Below are 20287 nucleotides of genomic sequence, written 5' to 3' on the forward strand. Positions count from 1 at the left end.
AGGATCGCGGGGGAAATATATGAAAGGGGACCGACCCCTTTCTTGTCGAAAAGAAGGCCAGAAAGTCAAAATGCAACCGAGATTGCAAGGAAAGGGGACAAGCACAAAAGTGACAAGAAGACTCCGTACGTATTCAGGGATAGTCTGGGGTCCAGCGTTGTTCATACGAAGCAGCTTGCTACTCGTTCATTTCCCAACGTCTGAAACGATGGCTTACAGGAGGCATGGATGAGCATCACCGCCATTCTTCCCTGACAAGGAAAAGGACGAATCTCACCGCTTAATCTGTTATCTGGCATGTAGCATAGCATAGTAAAACCTCTCGACCAATTTATCAAACTGGCTGCTCCTAGTTTGAACTTTATGGTTGGTTTACGTGGTTTCCTTTTTCCCCTTCCCAAAAAGCATGGGTTCATTGCAGATGACTCCCCTGAGAATTGATTACTCAAAGGCAGCGAACTACCAAAGATACTACGGAGTACGTACTTCGGAAATCAAAAATCCATCCTTATCCCCTTATCGTTGCTTATCGAGTATCGGAATCAATATTTTCGATCCTTTACAGGGCGCCTCGTTATCGCTATCAGAATCTCCGGATTGAGATCCCTAATCCTGCCTTATCCCCCGCGAAAAAAGCCGGAGAAGGTGGCAAGCCGGTGGGTCAAAAACTTTAACCTCAGATTTATTGTTCTTTCAATACCTTAGATAGGCATTTCGGACTTTCGGTAGATTTCAGGATCTTAGTCTATTCAAACTTTGTCTAAATTTTTTGTCTCATTTTGATTGTCCCGTTTGTTATGATTTTTGGGAATTTTTTCTACGTCCCCTGTTGCCGATTCCACGAATTTTTCCGACCAGATCTCGTCCTTGCTCGTCAAGCATAGAGAAGCCCAGAAATATTTTTTCCGAAGTAAACCCATGTATCTCCTGAATCACGGTCAACCTCCACATCAAGGACGTCGCCCAGTTCCTCAGTATCATGACTACCTATCCGTAACTTGAACCATTCGTTCATCCCCCGATAATCAAACTCCTCATATCCAATCAGATTATATATCATGTCATCCGGCCATGTCACAGTCAGAGCATGAGTAAAATACCAGTCAGCTGTCCGCTCGCCACCACTCCCACCTACACATTTATTACGTCTTGACTCAGTAATCCTACACCCAGAAAGAGACGCAATAGGATAAACCTGAAATTCAAATGAACGGTGGTAACCAGTCCCGTGGCCGACACTCGGCGGACTATCCAGAGAGTCTCCATAAATCGCAACCATACAGCGTACATGATCTTCCCAGATTTGCCACCCGACTTTCTTCGGAGCTTCCAAGCTCAACTTCTAGAACGTTTCCCGTTTCTACCGCCGACAAAGCCATTGACGTCGCTCATTCTGGACCTTAAATGGGACACTTTTACTGCCGTTCCACAGGAATGGGCTATAGTTACCGAAGCGGGACCGATTCGGTCCAGGAGTTATGATGTGGCAACAACAAGAATGCTTGGTACGCTGAGCATTGGGGAGAAAGTACGCCCTGTAAGAGCTGGCCGAGTGTCAACAGCTTCTCAAGCCGATTACGAAGGTGGATCCAATATAACGATGGAAAATATACATTTGTGCTGAACGATAAACTGTCAACAGTCTGTCAACTATACGGATGTAAGAATACTGAAAACGCCAGGGAACACCATCTTCATCTTCGGCTGTTTTGTTCATAGAGAGCACAACAGGGTATCATCGTAACTGTCGTAGCTAGACTTGCAGCGAACAAGCTTGGCAAAAGATCAAAAATGAACTTGCGCTTAGGCGACCAAGGGAATTAGTCAGAGGAGCTCGAGCTAGAAGAGCTAGAACTCGATCCACGCCTGTGGCCCTTGTGGTGCTTCTTCTCCTTCTTGTGCTTCTTCGTCCTATTCAAAAGTTAGAGTCTATTACGATCAGTCAAAGTAAGTGCTGAGCCTTACATCTTACTGGCCATGTTCATTCCAGCAGCGCCTGCTAGTGCTCCTCCAGCAGCGCCTAGAAGTCCACCGCCGAGCTTTTTGCCTATAATCCCACCAGCAGCACCTCCAAGCAAGGTCGAACCCAGGCCCCTTTCGCCCTCCTGTCCGACGGGAACAGGAGCATGCGCCCCCTGGTAGTGTTGTTCCGGGTGAGGAGCGCCATAGTAAGATGCGCTTGCGCCTTGGGGATTGTGTTGCTGCTGCTGCGGGGGATACGGAGAGTGACCGCGGTCGTGTGGCGGATAGTTCATGGGCGCGCCTTGCCCGTAGTTTTGATCACCTGGATACCCGCCCTGCTGGTGAGGAGCGCCATGTTGAGGCGGGTAGCCATGTTGGCCGTAGGAAGGGGGAGGACCGGAATATTGTGGATGGTGCTGTTGCTGGTCGTAGGAAGGCTATCAAACCAGGAAAAGTTAGCTCATGAAAGTGCCTTCAAGTAACGGCGCGACCAAACACATCATTGACCGTGCAATAATTTCAGAAACACAATTCGACCAAGGGATTACTTACTCCAGGTGGGTAATAGCCATGTTGCTGGGGAGGCTGCCCGTACTGGCCTTGTGGGGGAGGGTGGTTGTAGTTGTGTTGACCTCCGTAGTATCCGTCGCTGGGCTGGCCATGGCCTTGCTGCGGGGCACCGTATTGATTGTAGTGGTTGTTGTATGGATCAGACATGGTGATGAGAGTGAGATAGTGAGTATTTTGTCTTCGATGGATGAAATATTGCAAATACACAATAAGGAAAATGAAAGGGCAAGGCGCAGGTAAGGTGGTCTTATATATGAAGGACTGGCGTTCGCAATCTCAGTCCCAATGGCGGGGCCGTCTGACAATGATGGAAGGAGCCACGGCTCAGCGCGAAACTTGGTGAAATTCAGGGGCTCCGTCCCAGTCAGTACGTGGATTACGAGGCGGTGCAGCGCCTAAGCCATGATTTATTACCAATAAGATTACCTACTCTTGAGATTGACATGAGTGTTATCTAGGATGTAAGAGCCACAATAGGAAGGGAAATCAACTCTGAGATTGAATTGTATTTCATGCACCGCCCCATGATCCTTCGAAGTATTTCCAGTAGAATGTGGCTACTGTGGCTAAGCAGTTGACGTATATGACAAGCAGCTGGGAAATGAGACATGAAAATCTACTAACACATTGTTCACAATCAGGAGCTGATGCTTATATGACTACATCTATTAATAAATCCAATCTCAGCTCTTCACAATGCTGGGTCATCATTATATGTCCGTGGTTCAGGATATTTTCCTGTTTGTGGATATCGCCGCCAATATATATCTGTAACGAAAGCTCTCTCCTCTAGAAATAATCTACACACTGGCCGGATTATTGTCAGGCTCGGAAACGAGATGGCCTAATACACTCAGCTGATAAAGGCGAAGGGGAATTAATCAGAGAGCAAATATGTGACTGCCAACCTAACTGTTGTGTTGCTATCAAACCTGCGCTGGTGACGATGGAACAATTTGACCTCCTCCCCCTCCCCTTCCTCCGTCGTGGCCTTATCAATGACGGCCGCAGCGATATGAGAATGCATTTTCTCTGGATTTTTTTTTATTTTATTTTATTTTTTTTTTTTATGTCCAGCTCGTTTGCTTACTTTCATGCTTCAACCAAGGACCTATGTGGTCTCTTCAGATCTGGAACCAGCCCACTTCAGCCGCTGACACCGAATCTTTCGATGGAGTTATGTGGTTGAAAGACGAGCATAGCGCTGCTCATGGCCGTACTCATACCATTCAGACAGACACTATGGTATTTGGCTAGCTAACTCAGCTCCGTGGGGTCCTTCCAGATAATGGTCTTAGTCGACCGTCTGATTCTCGCCCCAAGCACCTGTCTCGCGTCGGAAGAAGACATGAATGCTGTCAATACGTAGATGATGGCGAATAATACTATGGACCGATATGCAAGCTACTATTCGAAGAGTCTGTCAAGGAAAGCAGTGGGCCTGGGACTTTAATACATGCAACCATCTCATGTAAGCTGGCCTCATATCTCAAGATCCATGACTTCCGCCATGTTGCTGGTAGTTTCCAACAAGTTATAGATTCAGTACTCCCGTTTCGTACACAGACGAGATTCGGTCATTAGACCATTCAAGGAGTCGGGAGCTGGCCTCTTTTTGACATTTGCCGTACGAGCTGCCACCGCTGAAACATCTTCCTTTCCCTCGTGTCCTTTCCAACCTGGGCCGATGGTGTTGTACCGTTCAATGCTGCTTGTAACCATCCACAATAGTGGACTGGTTTGAGTTTCTGGTTGGGGATAGAAACAGAGTGGGTGACTATGTTTCCGGCAATGACAGCGGCTCTAGGTTCCTTATTGGAGGACTTTGCAGCGACACTACAAGCAGCAGGATTGTCATCATCGTCTGAGCTAATCACACCGTCTGTAAAGTCGGCCTATGCAGCAGAGGCAAGGAGCCCATGCAACCTTGGATTGGTTTCGCTTATTCCGGATGTTTCTTACCTATATCAACTTGAGCCTTCAGAGTCAAATATACATTGAATGAAATCATCTCTGAATGGATGTCTTCTATAGCTATTATCTGTGGCATTTGACTGTAGTATTCACTACACTAGCCCACTTCCATAGAAGTCTTCGGTCTTGTTGGATGCCATTCACTGGATTCGATTGCGGACGCAGCTCAGGGTATTCGACATACCCCATTCACTGATGATAAACCCCTGTTCTTCTTCAACCTCGCTCTCAGCTTCTCACCCTGCTTCTGCTTCGCTTTCTCCTTGTGATGCTCTTTAATACATCACCCTCTACCACTGCTCATCCACTTGCAGAATGTATGCTACCCGTCCCGTTCTTTCTTGCACGGTATGCATGGCTAAGTATAAGCAGAACCCGACAACGTCCCATCATCGAAAGGGCGATGGCACCTCTTTCAATCTGAGCATAACCGGGCTCCGTGGACGCAAAATCAAACGGCCCCGTCCCCAAAAGGTAATAGAATAATACGAGCATTCTTGATAGGCACATGGCTAACTGACTTATAGAGGACCCGCCTTGATAAAATCAAGGAAGAATGGAGAAAGGAGTATTTAGAAGAGGTAAGCTCCCTTAAGTATCAATGCATACATATGTGTACAGTTATGACTATGTCCTCTATACTATATGCACTATATATCTTAAGATGGTACTAACTGTAAGCTTATTATTAGCTCCGAGCCCAGCACTGGGTCGTTCCTGATCACCCCGCTGAGGGAGAGGATGAGGGGCCTGGCCAGGTGGTTGACCTTACCCCTGGTCAGGCTCTTCGCAAAGAAGAGCTTCTGTTGGACCTTGCCAGTCTGAAAGAGATTAAGGACCAACACCTGGCGAGAAAAGAAGAGCTAGACGAGCAAATCAGAGGCCTCCAAGAGAAGTTAGAGCATGCGGATGCGGCCTTCAAGAATACCAGGAAAGAAATTAGTGACATAGTCAGAAAGGTCAGCAAGGTCGTGTAGAGACTGAAGATATGTCTACTACAAGTCGATAGGAAAAGAAGACCGAGGAGGCCTCCACCTCCGCCTCTGCCGCCACCGGCCCGCCCCCGTCCAAGGTAATATAATAATACCAGCATTCTTGATGGGACACATGACTAATTGTGACTTATAGAGGGCTAAGTTGTCGAAATGGAAGAAAGAATTCCTGCAGGAGGTAAGTTTTCCTTTAAGTATCGATGCATACATACATATATAGATATGTACTTTGTACTCTATACTATATGCACTATATATCTGAACTTAGGACTAACTATAAGGTTATTATTAGCTCAAAGATGCCAATTGGGTCGTCCCCGAGAACGAAGAAGTCGTGGGGCCTGGTGCCAGCGGACTGACATCACCGCTGGTCAGGCCCTCCGAAAGCAGGTGTTGCTCCGCGAACTTGAGGAGAGGAAGGCCATCAAGAACCGGCACCTGGAGGAGAAGAGGGGGCTGTCGCAGGAGATCTCAGCGTTAGAGGAGGGGATCCGCGGCCTCCAAGCGGACTTGGGAGGCCGCGGATCAAGCCTTCCTCAAAGCCAAAGAAGACGTGGCTGAGACGGTGCGCAAAATCAACAGCCTATAAGGAGGCGGAACTTCGTCAATACGCTGCTTTAAGGATCAAACCAGGTCCACGAGACTTTTACTTCTTGATGTTCTGAACGGAATGAATAGTAGCTATGTCTACTGCAAGTAGACAGAATGAATAAGTCAAGTCCAATCTACCTAATCCCAATATACATACACAGTAATCAGTCATCTCCCTATCGAACTCGGTCAATCCTCAGCATGCCATATTTGTCAACATATGGACTTTCTCCTTTAGTGACCCAGACCCCGTGATGGGATGGATTCACACAATCAAAACCACCCTCATGCCGCCAGACAGCTTCCATCTCTTCTCGAAATTTGGTTTTTGGCTTGTTATCTCTGATTCGCAGCTTTTCGAAGAATACATACGCTGCGTAGAAGACGCTGCTTGTGTTACCCGCATTGGCACCACGCTTGGAGAGAAAGTCATTAAGTACATTGGCATTGAGTTTCTTGTCTGTACCCGGATACGCAGCTTTCGCGATATCGCGCAGGAACTGAGCTTTGGTCACGTCCGGGTCACGAAGATGTGCATTAATCTTCTTTCGAATAAGGTCACAAGTGTCCCAGACGGGGACACTCTGGTCCGACTCACCGTCGAGATGAATACCAGACAAATCGTACTTTTCGGCAACATTTTTCTGCGATTCCTTGGTGGCTCTCTTCTTTCGGGGTGGCTTGATGCCTTGCAATTCGCGTTTCTTGAAGAAACGCGCCGCGTTGATATATGTCGATGATCCAGAGCCCTTGTCGCGGCCGTTCTGGCCCAAAAAGTCCAGGTAGGAACGTGAGGAGACGCCAATTGCATTTTGGAACTCGCCGACTTTCATCTCTCCGCTTTCTATGAAGGAGCGAATCCGTCGGCGAACTTGGTCGCAGTTCCATTCGATGTAGTTTAGTCGTTCATCGTCGCTATCAATCTCAGGAGGGATGTTCTCAGCATTTGAAGGGTCCAGGTCTGTGGATTTCCTTTTGAGAGACATGGTGTCCTATGTAGCGTTGCAAGCGTCTTTGGATAGACTGAATAGATGACGGAGATAAGTTGGATGATGAAAAATCACATCAGTTGGTGAAAAACGCGTCAAATTCGAGAAGGTTCAGAGGGATGTAAACAAGCCTAGCCCACCTGACGAGACGCGCGATATGAGCTATCGTGATTACATTCAGGGGTCACCCTGCAACGATCACAGGAATCTAACAGCTCATCAGAGTTTCATTGGTTGATTTATTGTTGGTTTATTAGAAGAAATCTTGATCGCGTCATCGCTGATTCCTCTCTAAATGCTCGCTCGTCTACCTATATGTTTCTCTATGACGTCATGTCTAGTACAAGTTTGCTCTTTTAACCAGCCGCCGTCGGAGGTAGAGCGTTATTGCCAGAGACAACATGTAGGTGTAACAGCTGTACACAGTCCTTTCAATCTCCGGATGATACCTTCTTCGAGTAAGTTCCGGGAAGGCACCTAATGAGGATCCGCGGGCCTATCATCCGAGGATTCTGGGAATACTGCCCTAGTCAAATGAATGGACAGCGCAAATATATGACCTGACTATGGCTGGACCTGCGTGCCGAGAGGGCTTACACTCTATGTCAATCCGCGAGCCCGCTGTGGGCAAGGCGGAGAGTAGCACACAGTTACTCTTCCGTAGCCATCTCTAGCCGGTCCCTAGAGGGACGTTGTATCAATCTCCCGTTGATATCAACCTTCTGGAACAGGCCTGGCACTTGACCGTGTTCAACGACGGTCGATATCTGGGGAAAGGGCTTCACCGATTCCCACTTGAAGTAATGCTTTTGGTTCTTCTCATCCCATTCCAAGCGCGGCACCATGCAGTAGATGCGCCTCCAAAGTCGTTGCATGAATCGCCGTGTGATTTGATGAGGTCGACCGTTGACGAAGTCTCTAAACGTCGGCCCCTTTTTTGGTCCTTCTGTCAGAAATGCTACATCAAGGCTGGCCTGGCTGGGAGAGTCCAGGGAAACGCCAACGGCTTTCCTTCTCTTCGGTGGTGTCCATGGTATTCTCCCGGAGATCAGACCATGCAATGTATCGAGCTCCGCATCGGGGAGCGGCGGCAAAAGGCTGTCAAGCACAGCGTAGTACCATTTTTTCCTGATGTTCCGCCGACGACTTTCGGCAATAGGCTTGCCCCAGCTGTTTTCCTTGGGTATAGGCGGCTCCAGAGTCTTAACAACAGAACGATCGCTGAGCTGTGAAAGGACTCCATTCCGCAATTGAGACTTCAAGAGATCGAGCACAATCGTCGGAGGTTTCCAATCATCTTCGAACATTGAAGGCCCTTTCAGAATGCCTTCCACGGCCAAGGCGTCGGGGGGAACTTCCGGGACAATGAAGACACCTAATAAATCCCTTCTTTTCTTTCCATTTCGTCCATATGAGAGCCGGAGTACTTTTTCGAGCGGTCGAGAATAGCCTTCGTTGGCACGCTTCAATAACGACAGTTTCTGGGTTGCGGTTTTGCGGAGGAGGTGCTGCCGATGTAAATCATCTTGTAGCTTAGATTGCGATTTGTCGGAATAGCGTCGAAATCTCCGGACTACATAGTCATGCATGTAACCTCTGGCGATCGGATCAGGGAGATATGTGCATTCGCGCAGCAAGGCACGGAAGAGATGTCGCCATTGTTCGGGAGGGATGAGCGGTGAGGAGGACATTGTTCATTTGGAAAATTCTATCGATCGCAGTTCATGGAATTGGGGATATCCATCTATACTGCATCTTGCAGTGCAGTTAGTCGTCGCGATCACCGATGGTCCCGGGGACAAAGAATCAAGCGGAGAACAAGTCAATTCCCCGGCCGAAAAGGGAAATAGATGGTTTTTTGAGTTCGAGTTACGCGAAACGCCAAGCGGAGAACGCGACCGTCAGGCCCCGCGACTCCTCATCACGATCTTCGTTCACTTCCATGCACGATTTACAGCCTGATTGAATCTAGAATTGGCGACTGCATATTTCATAGCTACAAGTCGATTTACTCTGGTTCTTGTTACTTGTACATCTCTCCATTTGCTCAGATTGGCTTGTTTTCCCATCCCTTTCACGATCGAGGCGCCAGCCACGCGCCCTTCGTTGCCTCCTCGCGCGACTCACCTGTTCGGTAGTTATTGAATAGGTGCGTTTCCCCACTCGATTTCATCCTTGTCCAGACAGGAAATTTCCCTTCATTTTTGCTTATTCTCCAAATAGACTGGAAGGGTAGTGATAATTATATGAGGAGTCGCATTTTGTACTGACACATCACGCTCAGACCACGCCTGTGCATGGTCTTAGGCTTCGGCAGAAACGGGACCTCCAAGTGATGACTTCCAACAACCACCATCCTCCGCGGCCCAGCTTGCCCATGTCGTACTCTCAAAGCAGCTTAGGTTCCGCCAATGGGGTAGCTTTCTCTCAGTCACAAATGGGATCTTTCAATGCTGCCCAGTCCGTCGCGTCGACGCCTCGTGCGACACCCCCTCCGAAAAGCTCACAGCAATCGCTGTCCTTTAGTTATCCAAATGGCCTTCCAGGCGGCGCGAGAGGTAGCTTTGGAGGGTTCGATGATATGAATGGCTATGGGGCAATGGTGCAGTATCAAGAGGAATATAGACCGCAGATCTACAAAGTCGGTTTATCCCTTGACATTGCGGTTCTATTTACTGACAATTCTTCTTGTTCAAGGCTGTCTATTCCAACGTCTCGGTCTACGAAATGGAAGTAAATGGTGTTGCCGTTATGAAACGTCGTTCTGATTCCTGGTTGAATGCTACTCAAATCCTCAAAGTAGCTGGCGTTGTCAAAGCTCGAAGAACGAAAACTCTCGAGAAAGAAATTGCTGCAGGCGAACATGAGAAAGTTCAGGGAGGCTATGGAAAATACCAAGGAACATGGGTGAATTATCAGAGAGGCGTCGAGCTTTGCCGTGAGTATCATGTCGAGGAATTATTGAGACCACTTCTCGAATACGATATGGGACCCAACGGGACCGCAAATGCTGGCCATGACACTCTAGACACTCCTACAAAGGAGCAAGCGATGGCAGCGCAGAGGAAGAGGCTTTATAGCGGTGTGGATAACCGGGGGATGTCGCAACCGCAGCAGGGTACCTTCTTCCAGAATATTTCCCGGACCGCTGCAACGGCTGTCAACGCTATCAGCAAAGCTCGGTTCGATTCACCTGCAGCAAGAAATGCCGATAGTAGACGCTCGAGTATCATGCGAAAGTCGTCACATCAGATCAGCAGTCAGGAGTCCCAGCTCCCCACGTTCAGCAGCCAGCAGAGCATGTACAGTGTGGCCTCCGACAGTGGATTTGGCAGCAATGCGCAGAGCAATGGCCGATTCAATGGCCCTGATGTCGCCGCCTTCGAAACAGAAGAGTCGATCGAGCCGCCTCGTAAGCGTATTAGGTCGTCTTCAAACCATATGCCATCCTTCGGGCTTCAACGGGAGCACTCTTCCTTGTCCATGCAAGAACCTACCCCGACAGAACCGAACGACTCTTTCTACCAGGAAATGGACGGGCCCGCTTCTATGGTGGATGACAACAGGCGTGGCTCAGACCCTCTGCCTCCTGCCACAACTCCAGAAAGATTTCAGAAAATGAAGCTCATCATGACCTTGTTTCTTGACAAGAGGACCAAGGATTTCTCCAACCATCCGGCGTTGTTGCAACTCACTGGTGAAGATCTAGAAATTCCACTTGACGAATACCGCAACAACGCTCTTCATTGGGCAGCAATGCTTGCTCGTATGCCTCTTGTCTATGCGCTCGTCGAGAAAGGCGTGAGCATCTATCGTTTAAACGGTGCGGGCGAAACTGCTTTACAAAAATCCGTCGGGACGAGAAACAACCTCGATTACAGAAGCTTTCCGCGCTTATTACAAGTGCTGGCTCCCACCATAGACATGGTTGACTATAGTGGACGCACAATCCTGCACCACATCGCAGTGATGGCTGCGACTGGTGGTGGTGGACATGTGTCCGCGAAGCACTATTTGGAGGCTTTGCTGGAGTTCATAGTTCGCCACGGAGGCACGTCCATAAGCCAGCAGCCTCCTAATGGGGTTGAGGGTACCAATGGTAATAAATCTCAAACAGGCGAAGTCATCACCCTGGGCAGATTTATTTCAGAAATAGTCAACCTTCGGGATGATCAAGGGGACACAGCACTTAATCTTGCTGGGCGAGCCCGCTCTGTCCTAGTGCCTCAATTACTAGAAGTTGGTGCGGACCCTCACATACCCAACCACACCGGTCTCCGTCCTGCCGACTATGGCGTCGGCGTGGATATGGTTGACGGCAACGCCCAATCCCAACAAGGCGGAAGCAAGAATGAATCTTTCATTGATCACCTGGCCAAAACAAAGAAAGAAATCTTTGATGGTGCGGAACCCCTCCCTCAATTTATAAAGATCAGGACGTACTAACAACTTGAAGCAACAATGGCCCAGATTAGCGCAATAGTACAGGAGACATTAGGCGGTATCGAGAAAGAACTAGCCACCGACTTGTCCAAGAAGCAAGAGAAGTTTGAACATTGGCATTCGAAAATACGCGAGACCGCCAAGGCCCGTCAGATAGAACAGAAGAAACTGGACGACCTCAAGAGCAAGTCTTCTGATCGGGTCGAACTGAGCAGACGAATTAAAAATTTGGAAAGGTCATCTGAAGACCTTCTCGTGATGCTCAAAGAGATACATGGTGGACACTTCGAGCCTTCCAAAATGACCATAGTTGGAGATGCTGATCAAGATTCTGGCGTCGACATGACCGAATTCGAGGCCCTCTTTCCCGAAACGTTCGATCCTACATCAGGGTTTTCCGAAAAGCAGGTAACCTATCTCAAGTCTCTGACTTCTCCTGAGATTCTGCAGCAACGCATCAAATGCTATCAAGATTTCAATCAAGAGATACTTGCCGAGGTGGATCGTTTGAAATCGAAGAACGTGGTGTTGGGTCAGAACTACCGTCGAATGGTTATGGCCTGTACCGGCTGGACGGCCGAACAGGTCGATGAAGCCGCCGAAGGGTTAACGCAATGCGTGAAGGATTTGAATGACAATCCTGTTCCTGAGGATGAGGCTATCGAGATTCTCATGAGAGATCGAGGTCAGGATTGGTAGCCATGCGGCGGTACAAACGAGTTTTTTCATGTCTTTCTTTGCCCATTAGCCCGCTGTCTCTCGGAGTCCTCACAATTTCGGTGTCAGGGATCATTGTCCATAACAAAGGTTGAGGGTTTTTCTTGCATCTGTGGAGTTCTTTTTGTGCGTGCCTCAATAGGCGTTTCATGCATCTGACTTCTGTATTTACAGATACCCATGGCAGCTATAACTGCCTGATACGTCATACCACTGTACTTATGCTTCTTCTGACAATTGACAATTGGGTCTGTGTGATTATTGTCTTTTTTAGCAGTAGAGCCACGAGCATGGACGCCAATGTCCGGCAACACCCGGACTTATTTGCTTGGTCGGTGTTCCCCCCGATGACAATGACTCCAGGAATGGAACTACGTCGGGTTATTCACTCCTTCAGGGCTTGGCTGCTTCACACCTCAGTCTCACCGTGCTGAAATCAGGCTAAATCGGGTCTTTAACCGACAAAATGATAGGAAGTCCCCCGCAGGAAATGCAAGCGAAACAGGAGCTAACCCCACCTGTCCCCAGCTGTGCTCTCTCCAGTGGCTTGATGTGGAGATTCAGATATGGATTTTGCCTTTATTCAGAGTCGAGCATACGGGTCAACACCTATAAAGGTACTGCAAACCTTTTGTTATCGCCCGGCTATGCCAAGCAAAATCGATCAAGTCGTAAACGCAACGTGAATGCAAGCACGTAACAATTTGCTGGATCATTTGAAGACAAAAATGGCTACAGGAATTCTGAAAGTCCAAGGAAGCAAAGTCGTTGACAGCAATGGAGACGAAGTTCTTCTCCGTGGTGCCGCTATTGGCGGTTGGATGAAGTATGCAGTAACACAATGCCTTTATTTTGCCCCTTTGAAGTGATATGCTGATTGACATCTTTGAAATAGTATGGAGAATTTCATCACTGGTTACACAGGTCATGAGTCGCAACATCGTGCTGCTATGCGGAGAGTCTTAGGGCCAGAGAAGTACGAATTCTTTTTCGACAAATGGCTCGAGTATTTCTTCACAGAGGCGGACGCCAAGTTCTTTGCTGGGCTGGGATTGAATTGCATCCGGATTCCTTTTAATTATCGCCATTTTGAGGATGACATGAACCCACGGGTACTGAAGGAGACTGGATTCAAGCACTTGGATCGGGTGATTGATTTGGTAAGAGTCCTACAACGTAAGGACGGCATGATGCTGATTTGTTATTCCCCATGATAGTGCGCAAAAGAGAAGATATACACCATCCTGGATATGCACACGGCTCCTGGTGGACAGAACGGAGACTGGCATTCTGATAACCCAACCAGCTACGCTGCTTTCTGGGATTTCAAGGACCATCAAGACCGGACGATATGGCTGTGGGAGCAGATTGCAGCACGATACAAGAACAATCCATGGGTTGCTGGATACAACCCTCTGAATGAGCCGTGCGATCCGGAGCACGTCAGGCTTCCGGCTTTCTATGAGCGTGTCGAGAAAGCCATCCGAGCTATTGACCCAGATCATATCCTGTGGCTGGATGGAAACACGTTCGCCATGGAGTGGAAAGGCTTCGATAAGGTTCTTCCGAACTGCGTTTACGCTATGCATGACTATTCTGTAGGCCATTTCCCACTCGACCAAAAAGTCCTCGTGCTGATTGCTTTCATTAGTCAATGGGTTTCCCTACCGGAGAGAGATACAAGGGAACTCCCGAACAAAAGGAACATCTTGAACGGCAGTACCTTCGCAAAGCCGAATTCATGAACAAAAACGGGACAGTAATCTGGAACGGCGAGTTCGGTCCAGTCTACGCTAATCCCCGCACGGAAGCAGAGGCAGAAACCATAAATCAAGAGCGGTACAGCCTTCTGGGAGAGCAGCTTCGTATCTACGATAAGTACAACATCCACTGGTCTATCTGGCTGTACAAGGATATTGGCCTGCAGGGTATGATCCACACAAGCCCAGAGAGCAAATGGAACAAGACGATCCAGCCCTTGCTTGAGAAGAAAAAGAACTTCTGGCTTGATGCATGGGGCAGAGAGCCATCCGCAGAGCCTGAAGCAGCACTCAGGCCACTGGTTGATTGGATCGACAAGGTCAGTCCAACGGCAAAGGAAACGTACCCGACCCCATGGCATACGGAGCGTCACCTACTGCGGAACGTCTTCCAGACATTCTTGGCAGCATCTTTTGTGGAGGAGTTCGCGGAGTTATTCAGAGGAATGGATGAAAAGGACTTAGAGGCGTTGGCACATAGCTTTCACTTTGACGAGTGTTTGCAGCGAGGAGGACTGAATGAGATCCTGAGGGAGCATGCTCGTGCAACGAAGCACTGAGGGCTGGTGTATGGAGAGTAGATTATCGATCAGCCACCCTGATGACTTGTGGATGTACTGCGACTCTCCAGAGTTGTAATTGGTGCGTGCGTAGAGCGTGGCCATAACTTATATTGCAGCAAGCTCGTTCAATATTACAGCATATTTTATTAATGCCACGGACATTGGTGGCCCCACCACAATCTCCGAACCCGCCTTATCGATAACGAAAAATGGATGAGGGAGGAAAAAACTGTTAGGCGGGGTACCTGCGCTTTTTCATCGTCATCGCCAACGCCATCAGCAGTCGCTCTTTTGCTAGCTTTGTTCTTGGGTGGCCTGATTCGAGTGCTTGAGAGCATTGAGTATGTTCTTGTGAAAATTTCCAAATCATACCACTCGTCACGTGCTCGTTAATGTCGACGGCCCAACCGAGGTCTATCCAAAGTACAGTCAGGCATAACCCATCAGTTCGACCATTTTGAAGGCATTTAGAAGTCGCTCTTTTAAGATTCAAATCCTAAGGGGAGTTCTCCAAGATGTCTGAAGCATCGAGCGCTCCTTACCCGTCGTCCTTGGACGTTCTGTTCGATGGGACATCACCGTTGAGGGAACAGTATGACCCAGTCAAACTAGCACATGCAGAGATCGTCCCCATCCTCCAGCTTCCACTGGCTAGAGAATTGTTGGGTCACAACTCTGCAGATGCGAGTGCTATCAGCCGCGTCTCCAACGTCGAGATATGCTATACCACCTTCCTGACCGAGAAGGCGAAGGCTACGGCTCAGATGCCACTGGATGGGCTTACTGCTGAGCAGCAACGGTCACAGATCCTCCATATTGGTCTGGCAGCTCTATTTAGCTTTATGCAATCCAATATTACAGGTCCACCGTTGGATTTTAACTCAGCAGATGTGATATTCCCTAAGGCTCTCCACTCAGATGCCACCAAGCTCCGGGCTGTTCGCAATCACATCATTCGTGAACTATCTGTAGACGGAGAAGCCGCCTACAAGCTGACGCCAAATGTTGAGCTCTTTGCAGTTGCGAAGGCTCTTCTTGTTGATGCTGAGATCCTCGTCCCTGGCGGACCTTTGGTAGCGAGGACGGCGAGACTCCGCGTCAATTTCCTTCACCAGAAGATGCTGTCCGAAGCTACTAGCACATTACAGGATGCCATCTATAGCGACTTGGAAGAGTTGGGCAAGATGCTACTTAGCGAAAAGACTGTATTTTCTACAGCTCAAGAAAAAGGACGCTTCCTTGTGGAAAGGGCGACTATCCACACCCACCATGGCTTTGACGCCAAAGCTAGGGCAGATCTTGAGCAGGCTGCTGCAGTCAGAAAATTTGAGTTTGCATTGACTGGAAGACTGGGAAAAAGGACGAAGTTCCAAGAACATGATATCAGCCAGCTTGTCGTCTTGGCAAAGAGTGCCGAAGAACTGACGACCACCGGAAACTCGGCTCTTCCGGCAGAAAAGGAGGATACCCCCCAAGCAGGACCTAAGAACCTAGACCTCAACGATGATACCCTTCTCGAAAGCATATCATTCACCAAGGGTACTCAGACATCAAAAGACAAGTCGACGACTGTCCAGGAAGAATCCACGCTTCCCCCAGCTTTGCAGTCTCTTGACCCCGGCAACCAACCACTGCTGGACCCTGTTGACTCTGCCATTTTGCTGGGTTTGGCGTCCGCAATCACGAACACGTCGCCGGAGAACGGTCTGACTCGGGAAGAGACCCACCCTTACGCTATCCGTGTTCTTGAAGGTGGCAGTTCGAACTGGCAGGTATACACTCAAGCTCTGTTGGTCCGAAGCCGTGTAGAAGGATACAGAGCTCGTACCGTAGAAAGATCTGTTCTGCAGATGCAAGCTCTTGTTGACCAAGTCATTGCAGACACAGCAACTCTTGATACTCAAACCACCGAAAATGGCAACCAGGCTACCACATTCCTCCCCAGACCCGAGAAATCCGAGTCTGCTTCGGCCGCTGAAAGACTAGAGTATATCTGGCTTTTGAACTCTCCTACTCGGTGGAGTCTTGAAGCTGAGTTGGCTCAACGCTGGGTCAACCTTGGCGGTCTGCGGACTGCACTGGACATTTACGAACGCCTGCAGATGTGGGCGGAGGCCGCTCTCTGCTACGCTGCCACAGACAGAGAAGAAAAGGCTAAGCATATCGTCCGCAGACAGCTATATGAGCCCACTGGTCCAGACCCAGATGACGAGAACGAGAAGTTCGACGGACCGGAACTATCTCCGCTGCCCGTTGATGCCCCTCGCTTGCTCTGCATCCTGGGTGACATCGACAGTGTTCCAACAATGTACGAACGCGCATGGGAGGTCTCAAACAACAGATACGCACGCGCACAGCGTTCATTGGCCCGCCACTATCTTTCGTTGAAGCCCCCTGCTCTCGAAAAGGCAGAGGAGGCATACCGCAAGAGTCTCCACATCAACCGTCTCAACCACAGCGCATGGTTTGCGCTTGGTTGTGTACAGCTTGAACTGCAAAAATGGGAGGACGCCATCGATTCATTTACACGGACCGTGCAGCTCGAAGACACGGACGCCGAAGCATGGAGTAACCTTGCTGCTGCCATCCTGCGAACCGCCAAACCCAGCGAAACTACCGAAACGGCAGAGGAGGAGCAACAGGATGCAGACGCTGATGCCGACTCGGAAACCAAAAAAGCACCACAGGATCCCTATAAGCGCAAGCGCGAGGCCCTCGCTGCTCTCCACCGCGCCGCTCGGCTCAAGCACACCGATGCTCGCATCTGGGACAATGTCCTGACAGTCGCAGCCTCGATCCCTCCACCAGCTACACCATTCCGAGATGTACTCACAGCCCAGAGACGGGTGATTGAACTTCTCGGCCCAAAGAATGGAGAAAAGTGCGTTGATGTACCCGTTCTCAGCATGCTGATTGAGCACGTCGCCGACACCTACAACTACGAGGACATCCTGATCAAGGTCGATGAGAACGACGAGAATTCGGAGCGCGTCGTCCGCAGTGGTACCATCGCCGGTCAGATCCTCTCCCTCGTCGACGAATGCGTTGTGCCTCTCATCACACACTCGGCTCCGCTCTGGCTTCTCGTTGCCCGTGTAGAACACTTCCGTGGTCAGCCGTCCAAGGCCTTTGAGGCGCATGAGAAGGCCTGGCGAGCTACCGTTGCCTCGTGCACACAGGGCGCGTTCCAAATGGGCGATGAGAAGAAGTGGATGGACGTTGTCCGTGCAACTGAGAGGTTGGTCCGTGATGGATATGCCAAGTTTGGGCCTATGGACAAAGAAGGCAAACATGAGGGGGAGGCTGAGATGGTTGCTAAGGACTGGCGATTCAAGGCCCGCAGTGCTGTCAGGGGTATTCTGGGTAAAGGAAAGGACTTTTGGGAGGGTTCCGAGGGCTGGAATCGTCTGAAAGAGCTGCAGTCCGAAGTGGGAAGTTCTTAGTTGTCAGACCTCAGAGATGTCTTATGCACTTCGTGTCGGATAGAATATGATTAGCGTTCAAGTATGAATAGATTTGTCTTCGGTCAATCATATCCTCGTTCCGAGTTCTCATTCAACGTCTCATGCTCTCTTTCCGCATCACCTTCCCTCCACCTTTCTCTTTAACATCCCGCAGAAGCTCTCGAACAAGACCGAATCTAATCCCTTGAGCCAACGAACGACAACGCGGACGCATTTTTCATCAAGTCTATCCTGCTTCAGCTGAATTTTGAAACCAAGAGCCGCCGCACTGTCGTCAATTTCCATCATATCCGCAGCACGAGCTGAATTCTGCAACTTTCTGCGAGCTTGACGAGACCAGACATTCTCCATGGCGAATCCGACGCCCGTAGCCAGATTCTTACGCCAAATCCAGTGAATGCGAAGGCTGCAGAGCTCTTTGTCAATTTTGTCACCGATGTCATCGATCGATTGATTCATGATTTCGAACATGAACTCGGAGGGAAATGGTAGGAGATGTTTCGGGAAGCCAGGGATGCCTCGGGCTACATTCTGTTGCAAATCAGCACGGGAGCACTCAAACACGAGACCAAGATGTATTGAAGCATACCATACTCGGACGAAGATCAGTCCACGACCACGCCACAGCCCACCTCCTCGTCTTGCTTCCTTGAACAAATTCGGTTACCGCGTAGTTGTTGTTCCCGTGCTCCATGAGCTTCTCGACTATGACGGATACACTGCTCAGTTTCCCAAGCATTGAGGTGTACCAGACAACCCTCTCACGAAGACGAAGGCTTTCCTCGATCATGCGATAGACAAAAGCTATTTCGCCGCCTTCGGTGACCATCTCGACTTCGGCTCCTGTGCATGCCTGTGTCCGTTGATCAGCAGGCGTTTCTTAGCCTCAGTAGTTTGAACTTACTGAAAATGGAGGCCGTTCCTTGGTTTCTGCTGAAGCTACCATTTCTTCGCGTGAGGCGTAGAATGGAGGATTGCACATGGTAAAGTCGAGCCTGGGAATTTCAGATACATGCCCTTTCTACAATCTCAGTGGATACATACCTTTGGACGTCGAGCTTTGTGTCTAGAGGAATGAGATCATCCTTGGGCTCGGTCTTGAATACTCGAATTCGACCACCAAGCTCGTTATTTATTACATTTTCTCGGGCGTTTCGAACATTTTCATCGTCGATATCTAGATTCTTGTGAGCTTTCCATCCATCCGACGTGCATTGGAGCCGACATTGATTACCTGTAGCAACGAAATCCCACAAGGGCCGTGTCATGCACCCGAGCAACGGGTATATACTGCAGCATCCTGTTCCACTACGAAAGTCAGAAAGAGCAACATCTCCAGAGCAGGTGATACCCACATATCGAGGCCTAAGACGAATCGGTCCGGGTCGTAGTCATCGCGGTACTGGTCGCCTGTGGTATCAAGAAGGTCTTGCAGCCATTGAATATAGTTTAGCCTGATTGACTGTCAGAATATACGCAATTTCTGCATTGGCAATCTGTTTTATTCACCTGTTCGGTACCTAGAGTATCAGGTTAGCATGTAAGACATTTTGTGAGCCAAGTTAACATACCGGTGGACAAAGTCTGTTCTCAGGTATCTCAACGTTCAAATTGAAATCTCTCTTTAAGAGACTCTTAGTCAGTTGCCTGAGAAAGTCGGTCAGTTACCTGCGAACACCGGCAATATCTATGACATCCTTACCGTACGGCATCGGGATCGCTGAAATCTAGCTGGCCGTTTGGCTTCACACTGACAGCAGGGGGTCAGAAATGCGTATGAATCATAGAGGGAAGACTGACTATTTCGCGAAAGCCGGCGACTGCAACGCAAGAGAAGTGAAATCGACGTCATCTTTGTAGATATTTCGAGCTGCCCTCATTATGGTAGATTCAGTTGACCACACAGGTACGAACGTGTCAGCCTAAACCTGCGCCAAGAGGTGCCACGAAAGTAGTCGAGAACTAGTCAGACAAAATCGAGGATTCCTGTAGTAGACTAGTCAGGTAGTACTCAGTATTATCTAGATGAAATGACGATATTAGTGGACGATTGGAGGCTAGTTGCCGACCATGGCTGATGGTGGGGCTTACCTCGATTTTTCCAAAGGCACAGATACAATGGTACAGACAGCAACAAAGCCTTGTGATGTTGCGATGATCCTTATTGATGAACTGGACGTAATGATGCAGGAACAACAACGATCACCTGGAGAGAGTGGGTAAGTGTTCTCTTGAACGGGCTTGGGGCCGGCTAACTTTTGG

General features: G+C 49.1%; 8 protein-coding genes across 8 annotated transcripts; 4 read left to right on the forward strand and 4 right to left on the reverse strand.

The window, feature by feature from the left end:
• Positions 1-1820: 1820 nt before the first annotated feature.
• Positions 1821-2679, reverse strand: ALT_3143 (putative glutamine-serine rich protein MS8; the record flags this gene model as incomplete). The annotated part of the gene is made up of 3 exons (XM_033557720.1): positions 1821-1911; positions 1966-2399; positions 2515-2679. The coding sequence occupies 3 exons, from the start codon at positions 2677-2679 to the stop codon at positions 1821-1823; spliced, it is 690 nt and encodes a 229-aa protein (XP_033413611.1).
• Positions 2680-4821: 2142 nt separating this feature from the next.
• ALT_3144 (uncharacterized protein) lies at positions 4822-6059 on the forward strand (the record flags this gene model as incomplete). Its single annotated transcript, XM_033557721.1, has 6 exons — positions 4822-4980; positions 5034-5087; positions 5199-5465; positions 5516-5578; positions 5635-5676; positions 5874-6059. The coding sequence occupies 6 exons, from the start codon at positions 4822-4824 to the stop codon at positions 6057-6059; spliced, it is 771 nt and encodes a 256-aa protein (XP_033413612.1).
• Positions 6060-6265: 206 nt separating this feature from the next.
• Positions 6266-7075, reverse strand: ALT_3145 (uncharacterized protein; the record flags this gene model as incomplete). Its single annotated transcript, XM_033557722.2, has 1 exon — positions 6266-7075. The coding sequence occupies one exon, from the start codon at positions 7073-7075 to the stop codon at positions 6266-6268; it is 810 nt and encodes a 269-aa protein (XP_033413613.2).
• A 653-nt stretch (positions 7076-7728) lies between these two features.
• ALT_3146 (uncharacterized protein) lies at positions 7729-8769 on the reverse strand (the record flags this gene model as incomplete). Its single annotated transcript, XM_033557723.2, has 1 exon — positions 7729-8769. One exon carries the CDS (start codon positions 8767-8769, stop codon positions 7729-7731), a length of 1041 nt encoding a protein of 346 aa, XP_033413614.2.
• A 686-nt stretch (positions 8770-9455) lies between these two features.
• Positions 9456-12220, forward strand: ALT_3147 (putative APSES transcription factor (MbpA); the record flags this gene model as incomplete). The annotated part of the gene is made up of 3 exons (XM_033557724.2): positions 9456-9719; positions 9776-11480; positions 11535-12220. The coding sequence occupies 3 exons, from the start codon at positions 9456-9458 to the stop codon at positions 12218-12220; spliced, it is 2655 nt and encodes an 884-aa protein (XP_033413615.2).
• A 746-nt stretch (positions 12221-12966) lies between these two features.
• Positions 12967-14558, forward strand: ALT_3148 (glycoside hydrolase family 5 protein; the record flags this gene model as incomplete). The annotated part of the gene is made up of 4 exons (XM_033557725.1): positions 12967-13064; positions 13134-13398; positions 13456-13836; positions 13890-14558. The coding sequence occupies 4 exons, from the start codon at positions 12967-12969 to the stop codon at positions 14556-14558; spliced, it is 1413 nt and encodes a 470-aa protein (XP_033413616.1).
• A 518-nt stretch (positions 14559-15076) lies between these two features.
• On the forward strand, positions 15077-18004 carry ALT_3149 (tetratricopeptide repeat protein; the record flags this gene model as incomplete). Its single annotated transcript, XM_033557726.2, has 1 exon — positions 15077-18004. The coding sequence occupies one exon, from the start codon at positions 15077-15079 to the stop codon at positions 18002-18004; it is 2928 nt and encodes a 975-aa protein (XP_033413617.2).
• Positions 18005-18142: 138 nt separating this feature from the next.
• ALT_3150 (DUF890 domain protein) lies at positions 18143-19905 on the reverse strand (the record flags this gene model as incomplete). The annotated part of the gene is made up of 10 exons (XM_033557727.1): positions 18143-18556; positions 18615-18878; positions 18930-19020; positions 19070-19202; positions 19260-19333; positions 19381-19479; positions 19535-19545; positions 19597-19672; positions 19728-19775; positions 19826-19905. The coding sequence occupies 10 exons, from the start codon at positions 19903-19905 to the stop codon at positions 18143-18145; spliced, it is 1290 nt and encodes a 429-aa protein (XP_033413618.1).
• Between the last annotated feature and the right edge of the window lie 382 nt (positions 19906-20287).

Source organism: Aspergillus lentulus, assembly GCF_001445615.1.
Source record: "Aspergillus lentulus DNA, contig: Alt05, strain: IFM 54703, whole genome shotgun sequence".
NCBI lineage: Eukaryota > Fungi > Ascomycota > Eurotiomycetes > Eurotiales > Aspergillaceae > Aspergillus > Aspergillus lentulus.